This window comes from Schistocerca serialis, chromosome 1 (genome assembly GCF_023864345.2).
Source record: "Schistocerca serialis cubense isolate TAMUIC-IGC-003099 chromosome 1, iqSchSeri2.2, whole genome shotgun sequence".
In the NCBI taxonomy this organism is placed as follows: Eukaryota; Metazoa; Arthropoda; class Insecta; order Orthoptera; family Acrididae; genus Schistocerca; species Schistocerca serialis.
Window position 1 is genome coordinate 242,533,669 of NC_064638.1, and position 20,537 is coordinate 242,554,205.

The 20,537-nt window shown below is 40.1% G+C and overlaps 1 protein-coding gene across 3 annotated transcripts in view; it reads right to left on the reverse strand.

Moving 5' to 3' along the window:
• Positions 1 to 226: 226 nt before the first annotated feature.
• Positions 227 to 20,537, reverse strand: part of LOC126466867 (TNF receptor-associated factor 4) — a 581,524-nt gene continuing 561,213 nt past the window's right edge. For all 3 annotated transcript variants that reach the window (XM_050096416.1, XM_050096418.1, XM_050096417.1), the window contains 5 exons: positions 8,502 to 8,819; positions 6,870 to 7,011; positions 2,249 to 2,367; positions 1,898 to 2,053; positions 227 to 1,526 (listed from right to left, as the gene is read on the reverse strand). In XM_050096416.1, coding sequence (XP_049952373.1) covers positions 1,329 to 1,526; positions 1,898 to 2,053; positions 2,249 to 2,367; positions 6,870 to 7,011; positions 8,502 to 8,819 — 933 coding nt within the window. In that variant the 3' untranslated portion in view covers positions 227 to 1,328. The remainder of the gene's footprint in view (positions 1,527 to 1,897; positions 2,054 to 2,248; positions 2,368 to 6,869; positions 7,012 to 8,501; positions 8,820 to 20,537) is intronic.

The window sequence follows — 20,537 nt, forward strand, 5'->3', positions numbered from 1 at the left end:
ACCTCACTTTTCAACAAAGTCCTTAAGGTGTGTCAGCACAAATATCACTACATGTAATTGACAAGTAGTCAGAAGAAGACAAAGCAGTATGTTTTACTTGAGTGGAGAGTACATAATCAGGTTACCAGCTTGAGAGGTTTACATTTTAAATCACAATTTCTACTGAAATATATATGTTGGATATCAGCTTACAGCAGTGGTCAATGAAATAGTATAACATCAGTGGTTTCAGAGCAACATCTTTATTACGCAAAAGATACTTGCAGTAAAGTTTAATCATCATAAAAAAAGATACATTATAACTGTCTCACATATTGAATTCATGCATGAATTTGCATACAGAATCAACTACAGGTCCTTTGGTTTGTCTCCAGCTTTGATGACAGGAATGATGAATGACACCATCTCCTGAGATTCTAACTACCACATATTTCTATGACTGCACAATGTACCAGAAAAAAATGTGCATTATCTTTGGCTACAAACCCTTATATCAGTATCTGGTTAATACTCACTAGATGAAATTGACTTTCAGCTTACAAAATTATCTTGCTGTTAAGAACAATATATGAGTGGTTTTCTTCAGTATAGAGTTTTACAATTCTTTTACCTTTGTCAGTCAGCACTAAAAAGTAAAACATGTGCATTGTATATTAAAGAACAATGTAGTATTTTATGCTTTCATTTTTCACACTTGCTGTTATTTTTTGAAGAAATTTTATCTCTCATTGTATTCTAATTTATTTACAACTCACCATTTAACTGATCTTTTAACATAAAGATTCTGCATAAAAATATGACTTTAACACTTGACAGTTGCATAACTATTTGTTCACACTACTCATTCCCTGAGAAACTGTGCAATGGAGAGGCAGTTTTTTTATGAAATATGAAACTATTTAAATCAAACATCCTTTGTCTACAAACTGTTGTTGTAAATTAGTACGAAACAGGAGTTGTGCTTTATGATCATATGTACAGTGAAACAAATAGTCTGAAACTACTACAGTGTTTTTTCATTACTGCTTAGTGGCTACCATATAACTGATACCTATACACAGTATGACTATTTTTTATCACTCATTATTCTGAACAGAGGATTTATCACAAATATACAACTAACAGGGAGACTGTACATATTTACATGTAGAGAAATATTAAAGAAAGACACAGGCATAAACTTATCTACAATAGGTAATTACTAACATTTTGATCACAAATAGTGCCAATGCACCACACACTTCAGATGTCCATGACACGAATGTCCTCACAGATTGTTGTCCTGAAAATAGCACACACTGAGCCTGTTGACACAGCATGATGTCTTTCTACACTGCCACAATCTTACTTGGGTCCACTTTAACTCTTATGAACATTGTATCATCCTTGACAAAATGTCGTTTCTTGAGCATCTCATGTGAAACAAATCGAGGAAAACCGAAACCTAGTGAGTCTGGCTCCTTACTTGGTCTTTGGAAATTTTTCCATGTTGGGTCTGGAATGAAGCTTTCCACAATGTTGCAAGCCTAGAACAGAAATCAAACTTTCATGATAAAGGAGACGGATAGCAAATGGCAAGTGAAATGTAGGATTTATCTTTACTCCAAATTTATAATTAATATACTCATCAATTAAACACTTTTAAAAAAAAGTTAAGCTAATAATTTAAGTGACTTGCTGAGTATTTGAGAAACATATATGCAAATTACCTTGAGTGGGAAATCATTATTAAATTAAACACAAGCAGCAGAATGATGTTGAACAGTTAGTGTCACTAATTACTATTTTCAGTATAAATACGTTTACAGCATAAACTTATACAAAGAAAAATAAGTTAACTCTTGTATTAGACTTTCTTCGGATATTGCTTCTGAGCCAAATGGATACATGCTCTTACCTTTTCTGGCACAGGTGCCTGGTCAAAGAGCGTGAAGGAAACAGAATGAGAAAAAGGCCACCGCAAGAGTGCATCATATTCTCCTGGTAAAATTTTTATGTACAGTGACAAGTGAGAACCCTGACCAGCACCATTACCATTCAGGAACAGCGATGCCTATAGAGGATTACAAATAATAAGCTGATTACAAAAATATCATTGTTTTGTAAGTTACATATAACAGAATATCTGTTTCAATAATGTAATATCTTTTATGCAATCAAACTTTGAATATATATTTTTTACATTATTCTTCTTGGAGTAAATTAACAAGTGCCATTTGCAAGAATTGCACTCTGTCAAGGAGCTTACCTGCAATTTGTATCCATACTGACTAGTATAAAATGGAGGGCTGACTAATTCCATTCCATCTTTGGTATTTGCTTCAGCCATTTTCAAAGTATAATCTGTGATTTTCCAAATGAGAGTACCTGAAAAAGTAAATAATATGACTGTAGATAATTTGTAAATTACAGTACCAAGATTTGACAACTGTGACTGTAATAGCTTTCACGGACAAGTTTCAATTATTCCAGCCTCCTGGTGATATTTCTAGGTTTGAAAAACAATAATCATCAGATTTAGGAATACTAATAATTATGCACTTGTTCTTTATGTGTAAGTTCTTCTGCAGCCAGGTCTGGAAAAATTAATTTAAGTTCAAACTTTTAACACCAATCAATGTGTTGGTGTTGAATCACTGGCATACCTGCTGCTAGTATTTTTTCCATTACTGATCCCATTAAACACTCATCTGTGGAGAATTTTGTTGCTCAGAAATTAACAAAGATTGCAATCATCTGTATGGGAAACAATAGCTAAATTAACAGCACAAAGGAATAAAGGTGAGAGAAGATAAGGAGGGTAATATTAAATCTTCTGAATCAAGTTCATTTACTCCAAAAACAGATGTAATGATGAACCTCTCATTTTGAAACAGAAAAGTGACCATTCCCAGTAAAATGAGATAATGTTGAGACACAAAGAAAATTATAAAATGGTTTAACCATGAAAAGGATGAAACTGAAAGAATTAGCATGAATGAATAAATGGGAGACAATATATCTCAAAAAAAGTAATACAGTGATGGATACTCTTACACAATTAAATAGGAAGAGGCCAATTTTGCCAGTTAACTATTATTTAAGAAATAAGACTACTGGAGTAATACAACCCACAGTATATTATCCTGGATGGCTAGTGTTAATTACAGAGAAAGGTATCATCAAAAGGGCCCCCATGGAAATTTAATAGCATCATCCCTGTTTTCTACATACATAAATGATCTGAAAAATAGGGAGAACAGCAATTGTGACTTTGTTGATGATGGTTTGGTGTAAGGAGGAGACAAGAGTGAGTTATATTTTCCAAAGATCACTTGAACAATTCTTTTATCAAAGTGATGTGGAGTGAGTCAGTTCCACAATATGTAAATATACTTAGTGTTGACATTAAGTACCAGTTTTTAAATAGAAATTCATCCATGAAACTGGAGATGTCTAAGAGAAATGATGTTAGTTTAGATTTAAAACTAACTTTGCTACCTGCGGACATTTTTCATTACTGGGCAAATGAACAAAAAATTTTGTTGCTGCATATTGAACTCCATTCTGAGCCATTGACAACTTCCATAATCGGTAATAAAGGTCACTTTTTCTCTAGTGTTGTAGGAACGGACATCACTGTTATTCTCAAATGGTGATGGATTATTTATGACAAATTTCATTAGCAAATATGCGTGTTCTGATGGTGCAGTTATTCTAGGAAAGTGTAGTTCATTCTTGAGAATTGTTCCTGTGTTTGGGATCCCCACCAGGTCAGATTAAAGAAAGATATCGAAGCAACTCGTAGACATGTTGCTAGATTTGTTACAGGTACAGTTACATGTGAGTATTACAGAAATGCTCTGTAAACTGCAATGCGATTCCCTGTAGGATGAAGACTGCAGAAAGATTCTGCTGCCACTGACATAGAACTGCTAAGACAGGATAAAAGAAATCTGGGCATGTATAAAAGCATATAGAAAGTTATTTTACCTTCACTCTTTTATGAGTGGAAGAGGAAAGAAAATGACTAGCAGTGGTACTGTGTACCCTATGCCACACACAGTGTGGTGGCTTGTGGAATATGTATGCAGATGTACGTGATTTGCTTGCACAGGTCGACTGTGACAGCAACAGCTGTGTATCCATTATGACACAGCATAGGCGCACTCCCTGTCGCTGTGCAATAATGAAATTGCTTTAGAGGATCGAAATACCTACATGACTTTTCTACAAGCTTTCTCTCCTACCTTCTGTTGTTTTGTGCACTAAAGATCCTCAACACAGAAATAAAGCAGGCAATCAAAAATAATTAGAAGAGACAGATCACTGGCCACAACTGTCATCTGCAACTGACTGAGGTTACTGGCACCTGTGGTTGCAAGAACTTAATGACAATAGTGATAAGGCATGACCATACATATTTCTGACTGGTGGCTGCTATGGTAGCTGTCCTCTCAACATCTAGCTGTCGACCACTGTGTTATTCTGATCCAAGTGTCAAGTGGGGGAGACGGCATAAAAGCTCAAATAAGTTGCAGGAAGCATGTTGTACAAACATAAGATTTTTTTATTATTATTATTTGGAGCGGAGAGGGGTAGGCAGCAGAAAGAAATGTTAATGGCAAAACTCTTAAGGGTATATAAAGTGACCATGGCAATAAGTTTTGATGAGTCTTGGAGAGTCTATATTGCCTACTCTTCGATTCCCTTAGATTCTTGTCGTTGTTCTGCTGTCCTCATTTTTATTTTCTCATCTTGAAATTTATGTATTGTTAGTAATACCTTCCTTCCCTGTGACTGTAATACTCCAATTGTAGCTGTAGTCTGCAAAACACATTTTATTCATGCCATTTCTTGCATTATATTAACTCTCAAGAACACACTTCCAACTCTGATGCTAGTAGTTTTAGTATGTTACTTAATGTTCTGCCTAACTGATGCTCAAATATACAGAGGGGTCCCGAAAAATGTAGGCACTCTTTGACAGTTAATATCTCACGAACAAAATGAAATATATTTACAATTTTGCGTAGTAGCGTAGTCCATTGTTTTCTCGACAGATTTTGGTGTGTCTTTTCCAACAGATGGCAGTGCAGCAATGACTGAGGTAAGATTGTTGTTTGAGTAATGCAAGGCCGTATTGAAGTGGCACTGGAAGTATGAAAACATGATGGAAGTACAACGGTGATGGCGTAATGTGTGCGGAACTCAGCCATCAACACATACAACAATTTATCTTATTTCGGGTGAATTTGAAGCCGACGGTACTGTTCAGAATGTGCACAACGATAGGTCTGGCTAACGGAAAACATGAAAAAGTGCAGCTTCCGGCACTGCTGTGTTGCAACCATTTATTTGGTCACCTCAAAAATCTGTGACACAGGGTGAATGTGAAAGTGGGTATACTGATCAAGTGTATGGCGAATTCTGAAGGTTACAAATTGGAAAGTGGACATTTCAAGGTTGCTGCATGCTATGAAAGAGTACAACCCAGATCAAAGGATGGAGTACTCCAAGCTAAGTGAGGATGAACAGTTTGCAGGGATGGTTATTTGGTCAGACGATGCGCATTTCAATTCAAGTGGTACTGTAAACCACCACAACTGCGTGTACTGGGCTCCTGAAAATCTACATGTTCACATGGACAAATATGTTAATCTACTGGGTGTTAATGTGTGGTGAGGTCTGTCATTACATGGTTTGATTGGCCCATTCTTTATTGAAGGTACCGTAACTGGTGACTTATATCATCATACACTGCAAACATCGATTTTTACCTGCCGTGTGAGAGGTGTTTGGAAATGAAAGATTTTACCTACAACAAGATGGCACTCTGTATCACAACTGCAGAGATGTCTGAGCCTACTTAGATGAAAATCTGCCTGGATGATGGCTAGGTGGAAGTGCTGCTGAGTACCCACAATGGTCTCCATGAACATACACCTCTTGATTTCTACTGAAGGGGGACCTCGAAAAATGAAGTTTATCAACACAAGCCAAGAACATTGAATGAGCTATGAGGAACCAACAAGGCATTCCATGCAGCTATCACACCGGCAACAATGACAGCCGTAGTTCAGTCAAGAGTTCAGTGGCATGGATCTTGTTCAGCTAGGGGTCACTTTGGACTCATAAAATAACTTTCCCCTGTGCAAGACATGTAACTGTATGCATTTTGTTTCATTAATACTATCAAAGAGTGACTACGTTTTTCTGAGACCCTCTGTATGTACTGAAGAACAGAATCTTATTATCTGTCACTCTTGACAGGAAGAAAAACAGTTTCCCTAATCTGGTGGAACTACATTTTCCTAGAGACATATTGAGTCTCAACTTTACCTTTGGTAAGAACAGAAGCTGAAGTAATGAATTAAAATTTGTGCCAAATCTGGGACTTGAATCTGAGTCTCCTGGTAACTATGCAGATGTGCTATCAATTACACCACTCTCGCATTATGGCTAATACAGTTGCACTGCAATGCCCTCCCTAACACAAACTTCATTTCGTGCTTCAGCCCATCTTGATTACCCCTTCTTAAACCATCAGTACTGCCAAAGCTTCCCAATATTGGAATTGTTTCCTTAATCAATGACCACCACACTTACTTCTGCAACAAATTGATCATGACATGAAGAGAAAAACTATAATGCAAGCAGTAGTACAGTAAGGTGGGCTTTTGTATTTTGTAACCCTATGTTGTTTTAAACATATAAAATTGGCAAATCTGATAACTGACTTGCCAGACTGGTTCACACACATTGGAAGGAGGGATAAAAGATGATCTCGTATATGAAAGATGGCGAAAAATGAAAGCTATGGACGCATGTGTTTAGCGTTTATGTATGTGTGTTAATATACTTTGTATACACATATATTCAAATATTACCTGAATAATTCAGAGACAATCTAGACACTGCATTCTTAAGACTTGCAATTTGATGTTGCTGTTTCGTTGCAATATTGCACATGAGAGCAAGGTGCTGCTTTGTGCTTTCATCCAGATGTTTTTCCAGTGCATATCTGGTACCCTGTAACAAACACCAGCCATTAATTTAAAACTCAAAAAATAAAAATGTAACTTAAAATTATATCTGAATTAATTTCAGCTATAGTATCTTGTATGAAACCCATAAATGTTCTACTTTTGAAAAATTATGGAATTAAGGAAAATTCACCTTCATTCTTCAATTAGGATCACTACTGGTGACTTAAGGGGACCATCTTCCTTTCAAATATAATGATAATTTATTTAATCATGTACTAGTAGAGTAGTAGACAACAAACATATGACAAACATTTGTAAACTTCTCGGCTACCATAGGAGGTTAAACCAAAGTCCAAGTACTAGAGATCTGAGAAGTCGTTTATGTACATTGCACAGCTGCTTGATGTTGTAAAATTATAATTAAACACTGGTAGTTACATTCTTAACTACTTTTATAAGACATTCCTGCTGCTATTGTTTCTGATCTGGTACTCTAATCTGTGCTTATTCCCAACCTCCATTCTTACCCAGCGATTTCATACTTCAGCCAAACCAACTGCAGCACAGAAACAAGTCCTTCCCATATCCAACCCAGTCTCATTTTAATCCATACCTCTAAAATTTCTCAGGTCCTTGACACTATGATCTCTAAAGAATTTCTATTTTCTAAATGGACAAACATGTGGCATTCTCTCTTGCTTCTGAACAACAGTCTGTTGTACACTCATTTTCAACCTAGACACAGCCCCAGAACTGAAATATTCACTGTTGCTAACCAAACTGCGAAAGCTGTTGTCTGGCCAGATAATGAACTGTATCAACTAATAACTTATATTAATTGAGGAAGGGTCCCATTGCTGCTTCAACCAACATGTTTGTCATACTGTACAATTTATTAGAAAATTTCCTTTTATGAACTTTACAAGACAGTTGCAGGCATCTGACACAGTGAGAACTAATTACTGCAAGTATGAATAAACATATGGGAACAAAAAATAGTGTTGAAAGTAGACATGATTGAAGTAGTTTCTGGTGTACATTAGGTCTAAAAGGATAAAAAAAAAGCAAGAAGTATCAAGGATAAAAAAAAGCAAGAAGTATCATTTGGGCAGATAACATCATGAGAAGTCAACTGCATACTACTGCTGACTTCTGAATCACGTAGAAAACTTGTATATCACTCAAAATATTTTAGGGCTTCAATGCTGTGAAATTTTATTAACCAAATTTTGACAAACTAACGTCTTGCAGAAGCCATCAAACTGTTTTCTACAGATAGCAGAATAGTTTGGTAAAACGGTAACATTGTATGCAGCCAAATGGAAAAACAACATGAAACGAATAAGCAGACACACACTTCCAACATCATGTCCAATGTAAAGACCCTCACTCAACTGTCAGTCCTACTGGACATAGGATATAACACGTATTCTTTCCAGAGCCAAAGTTTGTCCAAAACAAACATTTTTTCCTTACTATAAATCTTATTATTTTCAAGCTGAAATATTTTCAAAAGACAATTATTGTTTTTACCTTGAAACGACATCCTGCCTCCTTAAAAGCACAAGCAATTGACAAGGAGCTGCACTTGTCCCTCAAGTGGGCCTCCAGATCCTCGCGGGCAGGATGTGGCGCCCCGCACCGATTGGGGCATGGGATTGGAACACGCCCACATTTTGCCTGGTGTGCAGCTAGTGTGTCGGCCACAAACTCCTTAGTGCAATAGCAGCAAGGCACCAACCGTTTGGTGCAGTCTGCCGCCTTGTGCTGGCTCAGCTGCCTGCGCTGCACCTTCGTGCCGCACTTGTTCTCACAGTACACTGGTTCGTAGCCACAGCTGCCTGCATGCACCTGTTCAACAAAAAAACAAAAAAGTAAGTTACACAATCTACCTCTAGTCCGAGAAAATAGCATGAAATGTATAAGCAGACACACACTTGCAAAATCGTGTCCAACAGGAAGGTCTTCACCCAACTGTGAATCCTACAGGACATAGGATATAACACACACACACACACACAGAAGGAAATGAAGAAAGAAACTGGGAAATAAACAAACTTATATAGCCACAGCTGCCTGCATGCACCTGTTCAACAAAAAAAACAAAAAAATAAGTTATACAATCTACCTCTAGTCCGAGAAAATAGCATGAAATGTATAAGCAGACACACACTTCCAAAATCGTGTCCAACAGAAAGGTCTTCACCCAACTGTGAATCCTACAGGACATAGGATATAACACACACACACACACACACACACACACACACACACACACACACACACACACACACACACACAGAAGGAAATGAAGAAAGAAACTGGAAAATAAACAAACTTATATATGCAAGCAAAATTATACATAAACAACTTGAATTAATCCACAGATTTATGTGAAAAGTGTAATTTAATATGTTCTGAAATTAAATGGATATGGGTGCAAATAAAAGCTTGGTGATGGATGCTCTGAATGACAAATACATCGGAGTGGAAAACTTGAGTAGTAACTTTTACATGATGTGTCACTGCTACGTAACATAGTTCAGTGAAGCTTGAACCATACATAGAAAGAACTGCCACGGTATAGTACAGAGGATAACTGAAGGAAATGTGTAGTGAGACAAATAGAAATAACACTTTCTTCCCAGACAATAATCACACTGAAGTAACTGGTCCCCTGGACATTACAAAAGGCAGAACATGGTTCTTAATGGGATGTTTGATCACCAAGAAAGGCATGCACTACAATGTGCTCCCCTGCTGGCCACAAGGTTGGCAATGAGTTCTTGTGGTACAGCATTCCATTCCTCCACCACTGCAGTAGACAACTGCTGGATGATCTTTGGTGCATGTGGACATGCTGCAATATGTCTCCCCAAAACGTCCCACACATGATTGGTGGAGTTTAAGTTGGCTGGACTGGGGAGGCCTCCAAGTTCGACAATATTCCTGGGTGCATTACATATTCCCACATCTCGCCATATGAGGGGGAGCCGTAAGAGTGGCATTGACCCCCAAATCTTTGAACACGGTATGCTCATCAGTCAACATTGCTGTGACACAGCACTCCTTCCCCATGTGCGTTTTTCCGGGGTGCATTTGGCCCCAAATTCATTTTCATTTATGACTTTGCAAGACCACAACCAACTGCACAGATGGACAATTTTTTGGAATGAGAGGATATTCAGCAAATGGACTGGCCAGCCCATATCCCTGATTTAAGTACTATGAAGCATGTGTGGAATGCATTGACGAGACTTATTACAGCACATCCACATGCACCAACAACCATCCAGCAGTTGTCAACCTTGCTGGTGGAGGAAATGAATGCCCCACCCCAAGAACTCCTTACCAACTTTGTGACTTGCATGGGAACATGTTGCAGAGTACGCACAACCATCCATGGTGATCAAACACCCTATTAACAACCATATCCCAGCATTTGTAATAATCAGGGAACAATCATGAATCATAGTGACTTCAGTGTAATCATTGCCTATGAAATAAAGTGTAGTTTCTGTTCCTCTCACTGCACATTTCTTCCAGTTACCTTATGTAATACACTGTATCAGTATTTTGTAGGTGCATCCAAGTTTCATTGAACTATGTTACTTAGTGATGATGCATCATGCAAAAGTTACTTAGTCTGTGAGTTTTGGACATCAATGTAATAAGTTTCTACTTGGGACAGAATACATTGGGAAATACAGATACCAGGCTACAAACATGCATATGTAACTTCTGCATGCCTCATCCCTAGACAACCCCAAAAAACTTCAAAATTAATTCATGGAGACAAACATATAATTTATAAGTGGTTTGTTGCAGTTACCTGGACTGATGTCCATACAAATCACTGTTGTTCTCATATGGCCTCACAATAAAAAAATAAACAATGAGAGATGAAAGAACAGTTTTATGTATGCAACCACACACATAAAAGCCACCAGGTTCTAGTAAGGAGGAAAATATATCAAAATGATGGAGATGTAAACAACTGAAAAAAAATTGGTGGGCTTTCAAATTTCAGATAACACACGAACAGAAGCATTTCTAAATATAGGTACAGGTGTGTGTGTGTGTGTGTGTGTGTGTGTGTGTGTGTGTGTGTGTGTGTGTGTGTGTCACCTAATGAACAAGAGTTTTCCTATCTCAATGGCCCCCTTTCCTTACAGACAGATAAGACATTTGCATTACATCTAAGTCATTGCCTCAATCTGTACATCTCTTTGAGTCATATGTTATGTGAATATGCATAAATGAATGAACTAGAGTCCCTACATAAATCCAGTACATTTCCTATATATGACACCATCTCAAATCCCTTTTCTGTGGAACCCAAATAAGATGAAAGGGGTCTGAGTATGAAACATGCAGAAAACTGAAGAAAGGCCATTCATGTCTTATCACAACTGAGTTTAACATTACAACACAGGAAGGAATTATTTGCCTGAGCAAAATATGTGTTTGCTGCCAAGTTATTTTCACCTATCACCAAAGAAATAAAAATAAAGAATAATATTCTCTCACTCTCTCTCTCTCTCTCTCTCTCTTACTTACACACACACACACACACACACACACACACACACACCTATACAGTAGCAGTCATATCAGTGGACTCAAATTGAGAAGTGCATTATTAACAGGAAAACCTGTGGACTCAAAATATGATGCTTCGAAATATTTGCAATACCTACAACATTTTGTGAGTACACTTTAATATGATCTTTGTTCAAAGCAATTTATCAGCACTAAACTTGCCAGCATAAAAGAACAACAAGAATAAAAAGAGGTTTTATATTTGACTCCATTGGTCAATTTTTCAAAACTGTATTCTCTCTTTCTGGTCAAAATAAATTTCAGGAAACACTGGAAGAACAATGATGATGAACTTCTGACTGGTTAAAGTAAAGTAAAAAATGAAAAAAATAAATTGCACAACAGTGAATGAAAAAGTGGCTACCCTATCTAAAAAAAACAATGGGCAGGCAACAAGACCAAACTAGTTTTTGTTATACAATGTGAAAGCAGCATGCTGTGCTGACATTAAGCTACGTAACTGAATAATATATTCAATGAATGCATAAAATTTCATTTACATAAGACTGTAACATGTTTTATACAAATGAATACACGTGTAGTGCAACAAATTGTTGCAATAATGAGACACCAAATCTGTCATTCTGTAAGTTTCCTGCAGGTCAAAAAAGTACTGAAGCAGCACATTAACGGGCTGTTTAGTTACAATTTTCCTGTAACGCAATAACAAGAAGGTTTGTTTGCTGCACTTTGAACCAAAGCAGTCTATGAATGTGTATAAGAGGGAATTGTTATGGAATTTAACATACCAGATTATGCACCATACTAAAGAGAAACCTGATAATAAACTACAAAAACCATAAAATTGTTTCCCCTACTCAAGAGATCTTTTTTTCCGTTTCTTCTTTACCTTTTCATCTTCATCTATACTCTTTGAACCAATGTGAAGTGCATGGCAGAGGGTACACCCCACTATACTGGCTATTGGGGCTTTTTCCCATTCCATTCTTCCATTCATTTATGGAGGACGGGAAAAGTTATTGTTTAAATACTTCTGTGCATACTGTAATTAATCCAATCTTATCTTCTTGATCCCTATGGGAGCGATATTAGGGGTGGTGTAGTATATTCCTTGAGTCATCATTAAAGGTGGTTCTTGAAACTTTCTTAGTGCACTTTCTCATGACCATTTATATCTTTCTTCAAGACTTTGCCAGTTCAGTTCTTTCAACATCTCAGTCAATCTCTTCCACAGGTCAAACAAACCTTTGACCATTCTTGCTGCCCTTCTCTGTATATGTTCAGTATCCCCTGCCAGTCCTATCTGGTATGGGTCCCATACACTTGAGCAATATTCTAGGATGAGACGCACAAATTACTTGTAAGAAATCTCCTTTGTAGAGTGATTGCATTTCACTAGCATTCAACCAATAAACCGAAGTCTGCTACCTGCTTTGCTCCCATGTTCCTGTTAAGTGTTACACCCAAGCATTTGTATGAGTTTGCATACTCCAACTGGGATTCACTAATATTATACACCTAGATACTAAGTTTTTTGTTTTGTGAAGAGCACAATTTTACAGTTTTGAACATTTAAAGGAAACTGTCAATCACTGCACCACGCTGAAAGCTAATAAAGGACTGAGAGAATATTTTTAGAGCTTCATTCAGATTGCATTTCATTGTAGATAACAGCATCATCTGCAATAAGTCTGAGGTTCATAGTAATATCGTCCGCAAGATCATTAATGTACAACATGAACAGCACAGGACCCAACATGGGCACTGGGCACACCTTACATCCATCGATGACACTCTAGCCAAGACAATATCCTGCTTTCTAATTCCTTAATTGTTGCTATATCAGAGCCACAAACATCAGAATTTTTCAATACAGTAGTTTTTTCAAAAAGAAATCATTACACTAAACTGATATTTGTGAACTGGAATGTCGAGTTAAGTGCAACAATGAGAAAATCCTTAAGACTGTGCAAAATTGTTGCATATCAAGGTAGTGAGAGCAGCCAGCAACAGAAATACTGTATATTCTTCTTATCGATAAAATACTGTACTTTTATACTCTTGCTTTCCGTGCAATAAGTTCGAGTCACGGTCCGGCACACAGTTTTAATCTGCCAGGAAGTTTCGTATCAGCGCACACTCCACTGCAGAGTGAAAATCTCATTCTGGAAACATCCCCCAGGCTGTGGCTAAGCCATGTCTCCACAATATCCTTTTTTTCAGGAGTTCTAGTTCTGCAAGATTCACAGGAGAGCTTCTGTTAAGTTTGGAAGGTAGGAGACGAGGTACTGGCAGAGGTAAACCTGTGAGGACAGGGCGTGAGTCGTGTTAGGGTAGCTCAGTTGGTAGAGCACTTGCCCGCAAAAGGCAAAGGTCCCGAGTTCGAGTCTCGGTCCGGCACACAGATTCAATCTGCCAGGAAGTTTCATATCAGCTCACACTCCGCTGCAGAGTGAAAATCTCATTCTGGAAGCTTTATATGTAGTTTTAATAGTATTTCTAAAATAAAAAAACTATACATGAGTTTGGCTCTGTTTACTCATGTAATTTTATGGCGCGCATGTGACGAATGGCTTTCTTGCAGTGATCTCTATGTAACGACTGTGATGTAACCTGGATGTGTAAGTCTGGTCTCTGAGTATAGAACTGCAGCGTGTCTGCAGATTCATGTGCTTTGTATCGTCCGCCATGTTCTAGTTTAGCAAACAAATTTCCATCTGTCTCTATATGACAAAGAATTGCAGACTTATTTCTCGTTTTGAACTTTATGACAAATTATGGTGTAATATGCTGATGTGGGAGCAGAATCCAAAGGTATTTTCTTTTCTTATGCTAGTGAAATTTCCTAGCAGTCATGCTGTAGTTTGGCAAGAAATGAAATAAGGGCATCTACGGGCCGCATGATCAGACAGCTGAAGTTCAACATCCACATAGTACTGGGTGTCCAGTACAGGGTGTCCGAAACGTCTTTCCCTGATTACATAAATTGATAACTCAGGCTAGAAGTAAGATACAAATATGAGACTTGTGTCGAATTGTTTACAACTATCAAAGTTTTTTTCTGTTTTAGGTTCGCAGTACGTAAGTAGTGGATGAGGTGCAGTGCCCAAGAAGCCATGTTAACCAATCAGGAGAAGGCACAGTGTGTCCTGTGGTACCATGAGACACGATCACCAACCACAGTGCAGAGACACTTCCAGACAACATTTGGAAGAAATCTACCTGATGTCGAGAGCATTAAAGCCTGGTATCAGAAGTTCAAGAACACAGGATCGGTTGCTGACCCTCCGAGGTCTGGTCGACCAAGAACCTCAGCAGACAGGGTGGAAGCTTCAACTTTTGTAGTCCTGTCTTCCTCAGTTGCGTGTAATATTACGGTATATTGATAATTTTTACTTATGGACCGTCTGACAGCAACTGAATAAAACACAATTTTAGTGCCATATGCGTTTCGCCTTTATTTTCTGCAAGGCATCATCAGTGGCAGGTTGCGTGGACAATTTCTTACATATTACTCTCCAGTTACATTTTTGGTGTTGTTCTTCTTCTTATGAACGCCAATTTGCGGTTTTTTCCACATTCCACAGCACTATGCACTGAACGCTTGTTTTAATGCAATGTTTTCATGTGGAAGCTGTAAGGCAGTCTTTTCTGCGCAGTCCGAAGAAATCGGTGCGCAGGGCCTCACGTGAATTACAGATGCCAAAAAGCTCTCTCCATGACATTCTACACAAACGTTTATTGTTTCGTGCATACAAAGTGCAAATCGTTCAGGCCTTGTTGCCCAATGACAGTACACGTCGGTATGACTTTGCGGTCGAAATCCTATCACGTATTGAGGACGATGATGGTTATCTCAGACGAATTGCCTTTTCCTACGAAGCGACTTTTTTTTGTCAGTGGAGTAGTGAATCGCCATAATGGGCGCGTTTGGGGTTCACAACCCCCTGGCGATGTCATGGAATGCACCAGAGGCAGTCCGAAGGTGAACGTTTGGTGCGCGCTATTGCACGATCGAATTATCGGGCCATTCTTCTTCGCTGAGGCTACCATCACATCTGCAGTGTATCTGGACATGTTGCAACTGTATGCTGTTCCTCAGCTGCTTCAGTATCACCCCGATGTCTTGTTTCAGCAAGACGGTGCACCGCCTCATTGGGGTTTGGACGTCCGTGCCTATCTCGATATGACCTTCCCTGGGCGATGGATTGGTCGTGATGGGCCAATGGTTTGGCCTCCACGCTCTCCTGACGTAACCCCATTAGACTTCTTTTCATGAGGTTATGTAAAGGAGGAGGTCTACCGAACACGTGTACCAGATCTTGAAACCCTGCGGCAACGGATATCCACAGACGTTGAATCGATCCCTTCAGTGATGTTGGCTAATGTGTGGACGGAAAATGAATATCGCCTAGAAGTGCTACGTGCTGCCAAGGGTGCTCATGTGGAAGTTTACTGATGTGTGAAAAAAAACTTTGATAGTTTGTAAACAATTAGACACCAGTTTCATATTTGTATCTTACTTCTAGCCTGAGTTATCACGTTATGTAATCAGGGAAAGACTTTTCGGACATCCTGTATAAAGATCACTGCTTTCTTGCAACATGGCGCTAGTGTGCCTTCAACTGTCGGTGAGTGTCGCAACTGTGATAAGTAATTTTGGAGTTGAACAATTTCTGTTTAAGAAGACTCGGAACACGCGAGTCATTTTAAGAGATCAGGCACACAATGTGTGACGGTCTGTTATTGAGCAGAAGCATTAGCTGCTGCTGTTATTGTTGTTGTTGTTGTGAGTGCAGCAGAGGACGCCTCGGCAGCAGACGACGCGTGCTGCGCGACTGGCGGTTTCCGGCCGGCCGGGACGCGGCCGGAATGCGTGGCCAGCGGAAGCCGCGCCAGCCCACATCCGGCGCACGCCTTCCCACCGCACGCCAGGTGCGAACGCCGCACACCGGGCAATCACTGAGGTCGCCACATTAACCTTTCTACCCCACCAGGTGGGACAACCACCGCTGCCGTCTAGCCCGTGCTTTGCTCGTTCAGTAATAAGAGTCACTTCTCTTGTCAGATAAAAGATGCCACTTCTATTACACAAAGCCGCTGCAGTATGGGATTCTCGTTTAGTTTCGCGTTCCTTACGACTTACGACGTACTACGACAGTAGTCGAAATAGGAGCATAAGGGAGACACTATACAGGGTGTTACAAAAAGGTACGGCCAAACTTTCAGGAAACATTCCCCACACACAAAGAAAGAAAATATGTTTTGTGGACATGTGTCCGGAAACGCTTACTTACCATGTTAGAGCTCATTTTATTACTTCTCTTCAAATCACATTAATCATGGAATGGAAACACACAGCAACAGAACGTACCAGCGTGACTTCAAACACTTTGTTACAGGAAATGTTCAAAATGTCCTCCGTTAGCGACGATACATGCATCCACCCTCCGTCGCATGGAATGCCTGATGCGCTGATGCGGCCCTGGAGAATGGCGTATTGTATCACAGCCGTCCACAATACGAGCACGAACAGTCTCTACATTTGGTACCGGGGTTGCGTAGACAAGAGCTTTCAAATGCCCCCATAAATGAAAGTCAAGAGGGTTGAGGTCAGGAGAGCGTGGAGGCCATGGAATTGGTCCTCCTCTACCAATCCATCAGTCACCGAATCTGTTGTTGAGAAGCGTGCGAACACTTCAAATGAAACGTGCAAGAGCTCCATCGTGCATGAACCACATGTTGTGTCGTACTTGTAAAGGCACATGTTCTAGCAGCACAGGTAGAGTATCCCGTATGAAATAATGATGACGTGCTCCATTGAGCGTAGGTGGAAGAACATGGGGCCCAGTCACGACATCACCAACAATGCCTGCCCAAACTTCACAGAAAATCTGTGTTGATGACATGATTGCACAATTGCGTGCGGATTCTCGTCAGCCCACACATGTTGATGTGAAAATTTACAATTTGATCACGTTGGAATGAAGCCTCATCCGTAAAGAGAACATTTGCACTGAAATGAGGATTGACACATTGTTGGATGAACCATTCGCAGAAGTGTACCCGTGGAGGCCATTCAGCTGCTGATAGTGCCTGCACACGCTGTACGGAAGCAACTGGTTCTCCCGTAGCACTCTCCATACAGTGACGTGGTCAACGTTACCTTGTACAGCAACAACTTCTCTCACGCTGACATTAGGGTTATCGTCAACTGCACGAAGAATTGCCTCGTCCATTGCAGGTGTCCTCGTCGTTCTAGGTCTTCCCCAGTCGCGAGTCATAGGCTGGAATGTTCCGTGCTCCCTAAGATGCCGATCAATTGCTTCGAACGTCTTCCTGTCGGGACACCTTCGTTCTGGAAATCTGTCTCGATACAAACGTACCGCGCCACGGCTATTGCCCCGTGCTAATCCATACATCAAATGGGCATCTGCCAACTCCATTTGTAAATATTGCACTGACTGCAAAACCACGTTCGTGATGAACACTAACCTGTTGATGCTACGTACTGATGTGCTTGATGTCACTACTGTAGAGCAATGAGTCGCATGTCAAAACAAGCACCGAAGTCAACATTACCTTCCTTCAATTGGGCCAATTGGCGGTGAATCGAGGAAGTACAGTACATACTGACGAAACTAAAATGAGCTCTAACATGGAAATTAAGCGTTTCCGGACATATGTCCACATAACATCTTTTCTTTATTTGTGTTTGAGGAATGTTTCCTGAAAGTTTGGCCGTACCTTTTTGTAACACCCTGTATAAAGATCTGTGTCATACATGAATTTGATTTTTTACATGATTTTTGTAGGAGACGGATACTTTAAAACCGTTGTTTTATGGCCGCGGAGGGCGGATCGCTGTGGCGGCTGCCTGCAAACAGCACTTTTCCCGACAACTTCGCAACTTAGGATCTCAAACGTCAGACGCCAATCAATTCATAGTAAATAGTTCCTCGTCTATAATACAGCGTAAGCGGAGACATCTTCCACATTTAATTACATAATTGCGGCCACCCATTAGTATACAGCGTAACAAGGCTGTTAAAAGAGGGACGACGACGATCAGCATCTGAGAACTGGGGTGGGAGCGCGCACGAAGGAAGTGCACTATAAAGTTTCGATAACGCTCCTCCAGCCATTTGAGAATCTGCTGGCTTGTTTAGGAAGTAGGGATGATGGTTATCGCCGAAACAATCTGATTTTTCATCTACATTATAACATGACTGTTAAAACCGCTCAAAATACCGGTTTCTGAAATAACAGTCCAATCTGTTCATAAATGGCCGGCCGCAGTGGCCGAGCGGTTAAAGGCGCTACAGTCCGGAACCGACGACCGCTACGGTCGCAGGTTCGAATCCTGCCTCGGGCATGGATGTATGTGATGTCCTTAGGTTAGTTAGGTTTAAGTAGTTCTCAGTTCTAGGGGACTTATGACCACAGCAGTTGAGTCCCATAGTGCTCAGAGCCATTTGAACCATTTGTTCATAAATACTCGTTCTGTAATGTGTTGATCTGTAACTTCTTTCAACAGAAACAACATTTAAAGAAGACACAAATCATTCAGAAGCTGCAGAACTTCCCAACAAACTTTTTTTTTAAGTTTTATCTAAAAACAATACATCGGTTCCATATCTGGTTATCAGTAAAAAATAAAAATACCTGTTTTAACCGAGACCAAACAAACGCCGAAAAATACAATTATTTAGAACTAAATTACCGGTATCGGTTTTAACTGATCGCTTTCCCCCTTCCCTAGTAGGGAGACGCATTACCTTGCTGTAAGATCAGCTCCTCTCTCGGAAGACAATAGGATGAGCGTCGCCTGGGAGACAGATTCGTCAACAAACTATTTAAGAATAACTTCAACGCAGATTAATGGCGCTTGAGAATGCCAGAAAAATATCCCCCCACATCACACCACTGCTACCTTTCGCTTGAATTCTTCCAGCAATGCGCAATGCGAGCCCACTTTCTGTGGAAACTGGTCGTGTCTTTCGAAGCACCGTCGCGTTAGGGTTGCAGACAACTTCCGTTTGCAGCGGTGTCCCGTACGCAGCGCGGTTTTGCTAAGAGTTCGGCTGCCGATGATTTATTCAGGCGCTATGGGGTTCTTGCGTGGCATGTCGAATGACCCCTCATGCAGCATCGTAATTTGAGGTTCATCTTACCGTCAACGTCAATTCCCATTATTGGTGATCGTGAATAGGCCATTAATCCATTATTACCACACTATTACCACTATTACACAAATACTGTTTCCCTGGCCCCAAGGCAGATGACGACTCCTTCTTGCTACTTTGATAAATTATATATCGGGTGGTTGCGTTGGGTTGTTTGGGGGAAGAGACCAAACAGCGAGGTTGGTTCAAATGGCTCTGAGCACTATGGGACTCAACTGCTGAGGTCATTAGTCCCCTAGAACTTAGAACTAGTTAAACCTAACTAACCTAAGGACATCACAAACATCCATGCCCGAGGCAGGATTCGAACCTGCGACCGTAGCGGTCTTGCGGTTCCAGACTGCAGCGCCTTTAACCGCACGGCCACTTCGGCCGGCAAACAGCGAGGTCATCGGTCTCATCGGAGTAGGGAAGGATGGGGAAGGAAGTCGGCCGTGCCCTTTCAAAGGAACCGTCCCGGCTTTTGCCTGGAGCGATTTAGGAAAACCACGGAAAACCTAAATCAGGATGGCCGGACGCGGGATTGAACCGTCGTCCTCCCGAATGCGAGTCCAGTGTGCTAACCACTGCGCCACCTCGCTCGGTATATATCGGGTGGTCATAAATATGTAATCATCAAAAACATAAAAAATACCTTGCCTAATACAGCGCAGAAAACCCACTGTCATTCAAAACAGCTTCCAGTCATCTCAGAATAAATAAATGCAGGTCTTTTATGGTTTTCAGGGGAGTCTTATAGCATCCTTCCTGCAAAATAATGCCAAGTTCCGATAAGGATGATGGAGGCGGATAGCAATTACGCACAGTTCTCTCCAAATGA